Consider the following 12,101-nt stretch of genomic DNA (forward strand, 5'->3'; position numbering starts at 1 on the left):
TACCATCTATAATCTGAATTAGTGTGTGTTCAACACTTCTTGCACCAATGTTGTCTAAATTTCTCAATCATCACTGCCACCATCTCTTATGAGAGTATCAATTAATAATTTGTTACCCTTCTTTTCAGTTCTGCTGGCATGATATCTAAACTATCACTGTCATTCCTGCCAGGATTATTCATGTCTAACCTTATTCAGAAGTGTTAGCATCCCTTGCAAAACTATTGGCTTGCAATCTGCCACCATTCCTAGCAGTATTATTCACTTGAAAATCTACCACCCTCCCTTGTAGAAATATTGACCTGAAATCTCAGTCATTGTAATTACTATCTCTTAGGAAATTGTTTAGTATCCTTAATTCACCATTACAGTTTTCAAGAAATTGGCCCAAGAATTAGAACAGGAAAAAGTTACCTTTCATAGTAGTCAACCTCAAAAACTACAATAGGCAACCTTCAATATTTAGCAATGAGATTTAACACTTGTTAAGTCAATAGTGTCAACACACGTAGCAAAATAGCATCAATTATCAATCTCTTAGTTATTATTGCTGCCAGTGCTTACAAGACTGTTGTCCTCAGAGAGGATATCAGAGGTTCAGCATTGACACCACCCCTTGCGAAAATATTGGCTTGCAATCTGCCACCAACCCCTGCAGCATTGTTGGCTTGTAAAACTGTAACCATCCATTGTAGGATTATTTGCCTGATATTTCAGTCATTGTTGCACCCATCTCTTATGGGACTATTTTTCATCCTTGATTCACCATCCCATTTTTCAAGAATATCGGCCCACGAATTAGAACAGGAACAGTTACCTTTCCTAGTGCTCAACCTTAAAAATTACAATAGCCAACCTTCAAATTAATTCCTGTACAGTCAATGAGGTGAGCATACAGAGGAAAACAGCAGCAATTGTCAATCTCCTAATCATTATGGCTTCCATTGTTTACGATACTGCTGTCCTCAAAGAGCCTATCAGAATTTCATAAATCTTGGATGTTGGGAAAGGCTCTAGAAGAAGCATTCAGATTCTTCTTGAAATTGCACATCTCATTCCCTGCAGGCCCAGGCTCCCTTGCAAAAATATTGGCTTGCAATCTGCCACCATCCCCTGCAGCATTGTTGTCTTGTAAAACTGTCACCATCCCTTGTAAGATTACTGGCCTGAAATTTCAGTCATTGTTGTGCCCATCTCTTATGGGACTATTTTTCATCCTTGATTCACCATCACATTTTTCAAGAATATCAGCCCACGAATTAGAACAGGAACAGTTACCATTCCCAGTGCTCAACCTTAAAAAAGTAGAATAGCCAACCTTCAAATTAATGCTTTTAAAGTCAATGAGGTGAGCACACAGAGGAAAACAGCAGCAATCGTCAATCTCTTAGTCATTATTGCTGCCATTACTTACAAGATTATTGTCCTCAAAGGGCCTATCCGAATTTCATCAACCTTAGATGTTGGGAAAGGCTCTAGAAGGAATATTCAGATTCTTCTTGAAATCGCATATCCAGTTCCCTGCAGCACCAGGCTGTCCCCAAAGGGTGTTCAGAAATCCTGCTTTGGCTCTTTCAGAGTATAGAGGATAATATTCTTCTAGTTCAAGCCTTACTGCAGACGTATAACATTGCTCTTTTACATCATATTCATAATCTGCATATTTCTTTGAGAGGTTGTTGTCTTGCAGGGCTATCTATACTTGTAGCATATCATTTTGGCTTGGGGTTTAAACACTTAAAATTTATTCCCTTTTGCTATGTTCACATTTCTTCTGTACGTTGTGTTTAGTTACCTTCAATAACCTAGGTTCTTTTTACCCTATCACTTCTCTTTTATGCTTATTGCACTTTTTCAGTCCGGATGACCTCTGCTATTCATGGTCATTGATATAATTTTAAAGAAGAGCTTCAGGAAGAACTGTGTTAGTTCTGTCAACATCAATGTTTCAGATCACAATTTGTGATCTATCATCACAATGAAAGCAAATGCCACAAGGAATTGCAGTTGTTACAAATATAGTGCCAAGAAATGCTAAGAAGACACGGAAATACAATTTTCTGTTGCCACATGTTCAACCAAGGTTAAGAATTTAACCCTGGTCAAGTCGCCTGAAATTAACCCAGATTTCAAGTCCTTGTGTTCAGATTTAAGCCAGGCCCGAGTTAACTGTAATATATGGCAATATCAAGTCCACAAACCATATCAGCTTATATTTTGCACTTGATTTGAGGATTCTATCCTATTGAGTAGTCTGAACCAATCAGATATTGTAATCTGATTTATTTTCAGCTCAGGTCTGAACCTCCGGTAGCATATTAATTAAATTGGTGATTTTGAAGAATCTTGGCTAAAGCAGGAAATATTATGTTTATGTATTAACGTTGTAATTACCCACGAAAAAGAATGGCTGAGAATTTGGTTATATTTATATTCAACAGTAGTGGGCACTGAATTTGCCTCTTTCATCTTCGTTTTCTTCCTCGGCATATCTTGGCTCTATATTTGTAATTTCTGCAATTCCTCTTATCATTTATTTTCATCTTAATCATGGATCACACAGTGTGATCTGAAACATTGATGTAAACAAAACTAAAACAGTTTTTCCTGAAGCTCTTTCTTCATTCTAATGGACTGTGCAGGCATCACATACAATACAAATATAATTTGTTTCTTTATTATCCCCAAAGTTAATAATGACTAGTGATATTTCATACTGTTCTACCTCAAAGGTACAATAGGCATACTTGAATATTGCAATAAAATTCAATGCTTAGAAGGTCATTACCAGCAACAGTCAATTATTACTTCATGCAATGCTAAAAACTTGGTCAAATAACAATCTATCTTTGCCCAACACAATTGCAAAAAATCCACATAGCAATGAAACTCTCTATAAATCAACACATCAGACAAGAAAAAATTCAACAGTGAACACAGTTTAAGAGTCAATGCTGGTCAAATTCTGGACAATGCTGTGAAGAAGTCAACACTAACCAGATTCTGGTCAATGTCAAGGCCAAAGTGAGAAAATTGTTTTTGTTCTTTTCTAGCCCTCTAGTCTGCAAAGTCTGGTAGGGTCAAATCATAGGCACAGGTTCGCCCTTAAATATTCAACAAACAACTAACTCATATTTAGGTTCACATCATACAGGTTTCTCATTCCCAATTTGGTAACAATCTTTGTCTGCAGGAACAATTTTAGAATTCCTATATTGAAATTTTGATCAAGTGTGCACATCTAGATAGATTCCCAAAGGCTGTGCCTAGCTTTTTGAGCTGGTTTATATCTTGCTTAAGGATACCTCTGCTCAATTTGAAGTGAACAGAGAGTTTAACTAATCCTTTTGAGTCGCATTAAGCAAATTGGTAAGGTTGACTGCTAGCTCCATCTTTCTTTGAACTTGGTGCTAAAGCCATTCATTTCTTGTTTAGAAATTTATCTTTTTGAGACCAACAGTGAAAGGACATTCTTTGTCAAAAAGATGCTCTAGATGAAACTTTGCTATTAACACAATTCTTTTACTCACTTTTGAAGAGGAAAACAAAGGCAATGTAAATTATAGATTCTGATTTAGTGTTTGGGATCCTAAGTGACTTGAGGAAAGGTATGAGTGAGGTAATTTTCAAAAGATAATCTCACATATGCAGGAATACTCTTTAGCCTTGAGTATCCCTTCAAACAGAACTAGGAATCAATCTTGGATATAATAAACAAAACGGAAGTGATATGGCATGGTAGTACTATTCTTAAAGGATGTTTCAAAACTCTCAAAGTAGTTATCTTAGAAGAAAGAAATTTTTCTTTTTTAGATTTTGTACTTTCTTTTTCTTTATTTTTGCATTTTTTTAAGAGATCTAGCTCAAATATGTCCGAATCATACCAGATAAAATATTTCAATTGTAACCCTTAGGCGCAAGAACATGGATTTGAAAAGATGCCTTACCCTCACTAAACATGTACCAGATACAAGCATATATGTAGGCAAGGCGAAAACACATATCAAGTAACATAGATTCTATACCTCTTAGCATGGATTCATATGCATTCTACACAAAACTTGTTATTGAACTGTCAACTAAATATCATTCTAATATATATTATTACCTCTACCATGCAAATAAAACTATTATTACTTAATATCTTTCAAAATAAACCAAACAAAAGTCAACATATTGCTCTGCCAATCCAACCAAATAAAAAATACAGTTTATTATTTTTCACCTGCATCTATGCATTATAGTGTACCTGTTTCATGAGCTTTTTTCAAGGCAGCTGCCATACATAATGCAGTACCTACTTTACTTGGGACTTCAATTGCATCTTGGATCTCCTCTATTGTTGCTACTTCTACCCACTTTTTGACAACAGCCACATTCCATGTTGCTATACACATATGTAATGGACTGCAAAGACATAAATCATGTAAGACTGGATAAGCTTCATAATCCAATCTAATAATTTGTGGATTCAACAATGTTCTTTTTCTATAAATAAAATTGTCAGTCCCATGCTAAAAAGACGTTAGCCAGTGTCACTTGCATGAAAAAAAAAAGTTTAACACACAAAATACAAAGTAACAATAGCAAAAGGAGAGAGAAAGCACTCAGGATGAAATTTTGACAACCAAAACAATTCCTGATCCAGTAAGAATACATCAAACCATCTAAGAAATAAAGCATAGTGCATTGATAGATATTGACAATGCCAGAGAGTTTTTTAAATGACTTAGTTCTTGCGTCTTAAAAAAGCACATATTTTGAAATTTTCCAACTTTGAGCAGTGTGAAACAGACAACAAATGCATAACACTTAAAAATGAAAGAAGACATGGACAAGTCCAGCAAAAAATACTGTTCACATGAGATTAAAAAGAATGGAAAATAAAGGAAGCTAGCTATGCTACAGAAGCCCCCATTAATGTGAACACAAATGTTGGATTGTGTTGATTCCACACAAATAATAATTGTAGAAGGCGCACACAAACACACGAGTTTTGTCAATTGGGAAAAAGACTAGAGGATCTAACACTATATCACAAGATTTGTGTTGGTGTTCGACTTCAGCAAAGAAAAAAATTGGAATATATTCATTAACTGATAAAATAAAATTAAAAAAAAAATCCATGATTTGAGCTAAAATACTATAAACTTGCAAATAATTTTTAATATAATAAATAAGCTAAGTTGCCGGTACAGGTACGGGTATGGTACGCCGGTACGGCAATTTGTTTGGGGGGGGGTTTGGGTACATCTGTACAAAAAGATATAAAAATCATAAATATATACATATATGCAGCCTAAAAAGTAGAAACAAAAATTAAATTTAGAATCCTAAATAATTAAACAATAGATTATAAATGATATATATTTAAATTTAATTTAAAAAGAAAGTGAAATTATTATAATTATGAAAGTAACCTATAACAACATTTAAATATTTACAAACTTCTAAATTACACAATAGTTAAAATATTCATATTTAAAATAATAATACTACAAATTAAAATTAAATATCATATTTAATTTTGATTTGTATTATTATTATTTTAATAAGTAAAAAATATCATAATAAACAATATTAAATTTGTTTAGTTATATTTATATATTTTAATTTTAATTTGTCAAATTTTAAATATAAATAATTAAAATTTTGAATTAAATAAATAAAAATATTTAATTTTTAGTATATTAATGTTAAATCTGACAACTTTTATAATAAATGTTAATATATTAGTTAACATTTATATTAAATCAGGCAACAACATTATACAAAAATGTTTTCGTTATAGGAGGTGGTCAATTTATATCATCTGTCTCCTGACGCGACATCGGGCATTATATTGGACAAGATAATAAATTTATACCGTCTTTCTCCCGATGCGACTAGAAACCCTACCGGCAGTTGGGCATGCCGTCGACCTGCGGCCCTTCCGCAATCCCCATACTTCCTGACGGCATTAATGAAGTGGTCACCTGGTGACGGTGAATCCTCTGCCTATTATCGAGCAAATTTTTAACGAATTTTTGCGAATTTCATAGGATTTTTATAAGTTCACCAAATGTCGAACTTGAAGCCGAAAATTTGGCAAACGCAATGACATAGGTTTTCACTGTGTGTCTGTGATCATGGTTTCCTCTCTGCCTGCCGTTTTCACTCTGCGTCGTGCGTGGTTTCCTCTGCGCTCTGTGGAAGACATGCATTTTTAACTTTCGTTTTAGGGTTTAAACGACCCGATACATCTGGATTCATGGCTCAAACGTGGATTCATTTCAGGAGGAAAAAATCAGAACCATGTCCGAATCCACAAGGATTCCAGGTCAAATCCACAAGGATTCCAGGTCGAATCCGAATCAGATACGTATCGTACCCGGATTTGGGGGAAAAATCTGACGTACCGGTAACTTAGTAAATAAGTCTACAAGATTGCCCAGATAAATAAAATTACTAAAGACATTTAAAAACCATATATAAATATATCCACACACTAAATATGAGCTTAATATTAATAAACTAAAATACAATTTAGTTAAGGAAAGTTAACGAACAATAAATTTTAGCAATTTTAAATTATTATTGAATATAATAAAAATAAACTTACAAAACAAAACTTAAAAACATAAAAGTTAAAATTTATTAAAAATCTTAACTGGTAAAGTTTAATAAAAAGCTGTTATATCTTCTAGAAAAGATTAAAAAATTTCCCAACTTATTTTTTATTTAAAAATATTAAGAATAAGATTATCAAAGAAATACCATAAAATTTTATGACTTATGAATAAACTGACTTTTTTCAGTTCATGTAAGTGCCTCTGCATCATATCTCTGAATTGCATGTTTTAGTAAGCTCCTCTATTACTACTGTGTCACAACAGCTCCTCCTTAGTTTGTTCCTGCTCTCCACAAAAAGATCTCAAACATCCCTTTTTAGATTGCTTTTCATTCTGCCCTAAGATTTCGTTAACAAAGTTAAAATTGGTTGGATCTTGAAAATTGCCTGACATTTCCTTCATGAAGGCAGCAATGGCGCCTCTGATTCATTTTTTACCTTTTACAGATGGTTTTGCTGTTCAGTGGATTCTCCACGGCAGTAGAAGAAATAAGCCATCGGGATTATGAGAGCAGGCAGCAACACACCTTGCATTGGCAGACGAGAAAGCTTCACTCAGGCACCATTAAACCACACCCAAAGACCCTAGGGGATGCCAATCACTGGTTTTTTTCAACAAAAAATGAAACCCAAAAATTCCTTATCAATTTTCTAAAAAGTTTCATTCCTCCCATTTTACCAAATACTTAGAGCTACATGTGTCTTTTGAGGATCTCTGTGTTGTGATTATTAACCAGTAAACTCACTAACTAAGTTGACATGTCATAGAGAAACGGCTACTCACAGAAAATAGTCATCATGGTGTTTGTCAAATTCCCACGCAAGTTATATATCCTTAAAATGATATTCATAGAAAAGTCATACAGCCTGGACACACTGCCAATCATAGCTCGAAAGAAAGCTAGCAATGCTTCAAGTGAGATCAGAATTGGACAGACATGAAATAATAAATCCAAGAATAACTTAAGCCATACAGAGTGGACTTGAAACCAGAATTTTTCTTTAAAAAAAGTGATTGTGCAAGATCAAGAACATATCTTGACCGAGGGTAAAAAAGAAACACCTTCAAATTCTAAAATAAATTCTTCCACATTAAAGGAATGCAGAAAAAATCTCGTCCGATCTTAAATTCTGAAAATATACAAACTGAAAAACAACCAAAGTTTGAGTGGCACTTGAGTTGTTAACAACCTCAAAAGAGTAACATTTCAATTTTACAATATCCCTATGGACCTGTTGATGTGTTTTTTAGGCACTTTGAACACAGAATAAAATACCAAAGTATTTTACCCCCTCTTAAACAAAATCACCTCAGATGCTAAATATCTGATCAACTAAGACGATTCCAAGGTTTCTACGGTCAGTTCTTGACATGTGGGTAACTCAATGGGTTTGATGTGAATTGCTGTTTTCACTTGGGGACTTACGTAATTGTTCTTGAAGATTTCAAACTTATCATGGATGGAGATGGGTTTGCCAATGATTTCAAATGCTATATGATTTTGCAATTGAGCTCACAATCTATTTTAACAAATATTTTCAAATAAAATGCGTAAGGATGGGGATTTCGAAGTTCTATTTTAACTCTATCTAACCTAGAATGCAAGAGATGGTGAATGATTCAATGAAATTCAACTAGGCTAGGTATTGCCATCAAAGAACAACTTAACGCAAGCTTAGTTCAATCATATAAGGTAAATTTATAGATGTTCAAATTACTACCATCACCATCAATACCATCAAAGCAATGCATACCAATGGACAAGCAATAATTGAAGTTAAGTTCAATTCAAATTCTACTTGACCACACAAGGCAAACTTAGAATCAACAAGAAGCTAGTGGTATGGATTAAACAAATTTCATTCAAATGCATTCAACACTTCTTTCATCCAATCTAAAATATTTGAAAAACAAATTCTAAACTAAATTTGGAAGAAATGAGAACCACAAATGCTTCAAATCTCAACAAAATCACCAAACTTCAATGATTATATTCAAACTTGCAGCGTATATGCGACAATTCTCAAAAATCTCTCTCTTACAAATGAGAGGCAAATGGGTTTATAAAGAGTCTCATATGGAAATGAACGGCCAAGATTCATTTTAGAATCAATGGCCAAGATCATGCCAACATTGCCCTAATTAGAGTTTACATCAAAAAGTAGAATCAAAAAAGGAGGTTTACATCAAAAAAATCCTGACCTGCATCCCTCTCTCTAGCTGCATACTCAATGAATCTAGCTAAGATTGAGTTGATTTCCTCCATCGTAACACTAGGTAGACCTTCCTGTTGCAAATCAATCACATCCAAGGCATATGAGCAAGCATTGAAAATGCTTTCCCAATCCAACATAAGCTTCCGCAAGTTGTTGATGTGAATCATAAGAAAAACCAAGTCATCTACCTGATTCTTCCTTATAGATTCCATCTAATTGAAGTAAATGAACTTCATCTTTTCTTTCAATTCTTCCAAGATCAAACTGTTGGAGGGTGGACATCTTGTCCCAACAATTCTTCAATAGATGTAAGGATCTTGGATTGTATCTCTTGAATTAATCCTTCCATCTCAACGCACTCCTGCTTTGCATAATCATACACTGACTTCCGCATGGCCAAATAACAATACCAACCATGGAAATCATAAACATTGCCCAACAGAAAAACTCCCTCCTGGATCAATGTGGACATAGGAATTCTCTACAACACCCTGAGGTGAGGAATAGCCTTTTCCTGAACTGGTTGGAAATCTTCCCAAACTCCTTCCGAGAACTGCATCCTGAATATGAGCATCGCCATCTTATCAAATGCTTGGACAAATAGAGCTAGTAAATCATCTGCTTGTTTCGAAACATCTTCTATCCATTTTCCAACCTCCTGATATGTATTCCTCATTGCCTCATGATCAAAGGGGGATCCATGAGCAACAGCAATGGGTGCGACAAAAGTAGGATCCTCACACCTTAGGGAGTTCATCCCTTCAATATACTCCTTGAGTCTCCTGTCCTCACTCTCAAGCATCTCTTTCTTTTGAATAGTCTTATCCAATTGTCCCTCAATTGCCTAGACTGTATCATCAAGCTCCTGAAATTCTTGCTTCTTCATAGTAGGTCCAAGGTCAATTGCGGTAACCTGATAATCCATAGGAGTAACCACATCTCTAGTCTTGTCACCTCTCGGGACAGTCACTTGCGCAATGTGTGCTCATGTATCATCTCTAGTAATCCTAGAGAACATATTCGCTTTCTTCTGCTTCTTTCCTTGCCAACCCTAGCTAGGAAGTCATCAATATCTTATGTGGGTTGTGCCTCTATCACCACCTTCTTCTCCATGCTGCTCAGCAACCAATCGGGTATAGTAGAGAATTCTATCCCATCTTCAAGGTGTTGATCTTCATCAAGCCCTCGCAAGGCTGAAATAACATCATCCTCAATATCTTTATTACTCAAATCTACCACATTGTTGCCCAAATTGACCTCAAGTTGAACTATGGGAAATCCTGGTTGTTCTTCATCATCATCAAGTCGTACCAATTGTGTTGTAGCATGTAAATCTTGATCATTCTCTGGTAGGATCTCCGTGTCGAAACCCTATTCGGACTCATTGTCCTTCTCTGTCACTCATTCTCCTTCACAAATGAGGAACTCATGGTAGATTGAAGAGTGTTAGACTTATGCTTCTTGTACCTTGAATCATAGCTAACAATCTCCTTGCCTTTAGCTTGTGATCCTCCAAGCATAACGTTTCTCCTTTTGGGAGCCTGACTTTCATCATTATGTGTTCTAACATTGCTTAGCGTTCTCTCATCATCATTGAGAGAGGACTCCTCATTTCTCATCTTCTCATGGGTAAAGGTGACCTTTAGTTTTCTCAACTCATTAACGTACTTGTCCACCCATTCCCTGGAATAATCATTCACATCTCTTATCAAAACATTTAAATCTACCAACTCAAGTTGAGTCCAACTAGGAAACGTGGTACGCTTGCCTTTCTCATATTCATACTACGGATGGATGTGATCCCCATCATCTTGCACTTGATTTGGAATGGAGAAGAAGTTACACTTCCTCATGAAGTCCACTGAAATCCGAGACCATATTTTCCTTCAAACTACAAACTCATCCATGAGATTAGCCCAATAGTCTTCAATGTCAATCCTGTGTATAAACTTCCCTCCTTTAATTGTTACAATTCTCTGAATGGATCAAATCAATCCCTACCTCTATAGATTTAAAGATGATAGAATTCCAATTCCCCATTAACCGTCTTTGTTGCGGCTGCAATGTAGCATACCTCCATCTTTCCAAGCACGATAGGAAAAGTTATCTTCGTTTTGTGCTTCGCATTCCCGATGAAATCATGCTCTAAAAGTTGTCTCACTACCTCAAGTAAAACCATCATGTCTATTGGATACCTAGGAAGCTTGTATGGTCCCAACGTGAATCTTTCAATCCTTAGGTACATGACGATAGGAAACTAGATAAACCACAATCCATACTTCTCAATAAGTGTCGTTGCCTCCTTAGACAGCCATTTATGTACTCCGCCTTGCAGCAACCTTGTGATGCACATGGTGAAAGCATCGTTCACCATTTTGTAATGTTCAATTTCATGTAGGTGGAGTTGCGGATAGCACTCATAAACTCTGTATTGTCCAGGCCCATTTCCAACTTCGCCCTTGCATATCAATCCTTTGTACACAACATATCTGGCAAGCACGTAGACAAGGGAGGAAGTCATGTTGAATGTCCTTGTTTTCTCCAAACCTCTCAATTGGATGTCAAGGTTATCACTTATTATCTTCGCCCAGTTGATCACCATTCCTCTCGCTATCTCTTCAATAAAATAGTACATCCATGTCTCAAATAGCGCCCCTTGAGGTGCTCCCATGACTCAGTTGAGTAGAAATATCAAATCGTTGTACTCCTCCTTGAAGTCTAAACATTGGAGCCTCTTGTGTAACCTAGAGTGGTGACGCCTTGTCTCAAGAACCCACTCATTGTTCATAACTGTCATACATGACTCCAATCTTCTTTCAAATTTCGCCTGCGCTTCTTCCTTAGTTCTCTCTTGCGTGTTGTACACTTAGGCATTCTAAATACTTCCCCATTTGACTCCTCGGCCAAGTATGCAAGCACTATCCCCTTAGGTGATTTGATCATTCTGGCTTGAGGATCATAATGCTTCGCACATTCGACTACGAGCTCGTTGCAATGAATGGATGGTGGAAAACCAGCTGCGTGGTAAATTCCACTCTTCATGATATTAGCCGCCAAGGTCAATGGAAGATTATTCTTTGTTCCAAATATTCGTTGCCTCATCCTCTTCATGTCCAGGTATTCCATGTTTTTGTCTCCAACCTTCTTCCATCGGAATGTTATCTACGACTTCGAATAGTAACCCTCCTATACGATCTTCAATTGATTCTTCCTTGTTGATATCCCTGATTTATGTCTAGCACCTATATGATGCTGGAAGTTAATATCATGGTAA

General features: G+C 35.8%; 1 protein-coding gene across 3 annotated transcripts in view; it reads right to left on the reverse strand.

Moving 5' to 3' along the window:
* Positions 1-12,101, reverse strand: part of LOC131038725 (E3 ubiquitin-protein ligase KEG) — a 118,567-nt gene that overhangs the window by 62,689 nt on the left and 43,777 nt on the right. For all 3 annotated transcript variants that reach the window (XM_057971250.2, XM_057971249.2, XM_057971251.2), the window contains one exon: positions 4,250-4,407. In XM_057971250.2, coding sequence (XP_057827233.1) covers positions 4,250-4,407 — 158 coding nt within the window. The remainder of the gene's footprint in view (positions 1-4,249; positions 4,408-12,101) is intronic.

Source organism: Cryptomeria japonica, chromosome 3 (assembly GCF_030272615.1).
Source record: "Cryptomeria japonica chromosome 3, Sugi_1.0, whole genome shotgun sequence".
Classification (NCBI taxonomy): domain Eukaryota; kingdom Viridiplantae; phylum Streptophyta; class Pinopsida; order Cupressales; family Cupressaceae; genus Cryptomeria; species Cryptomeria japonica.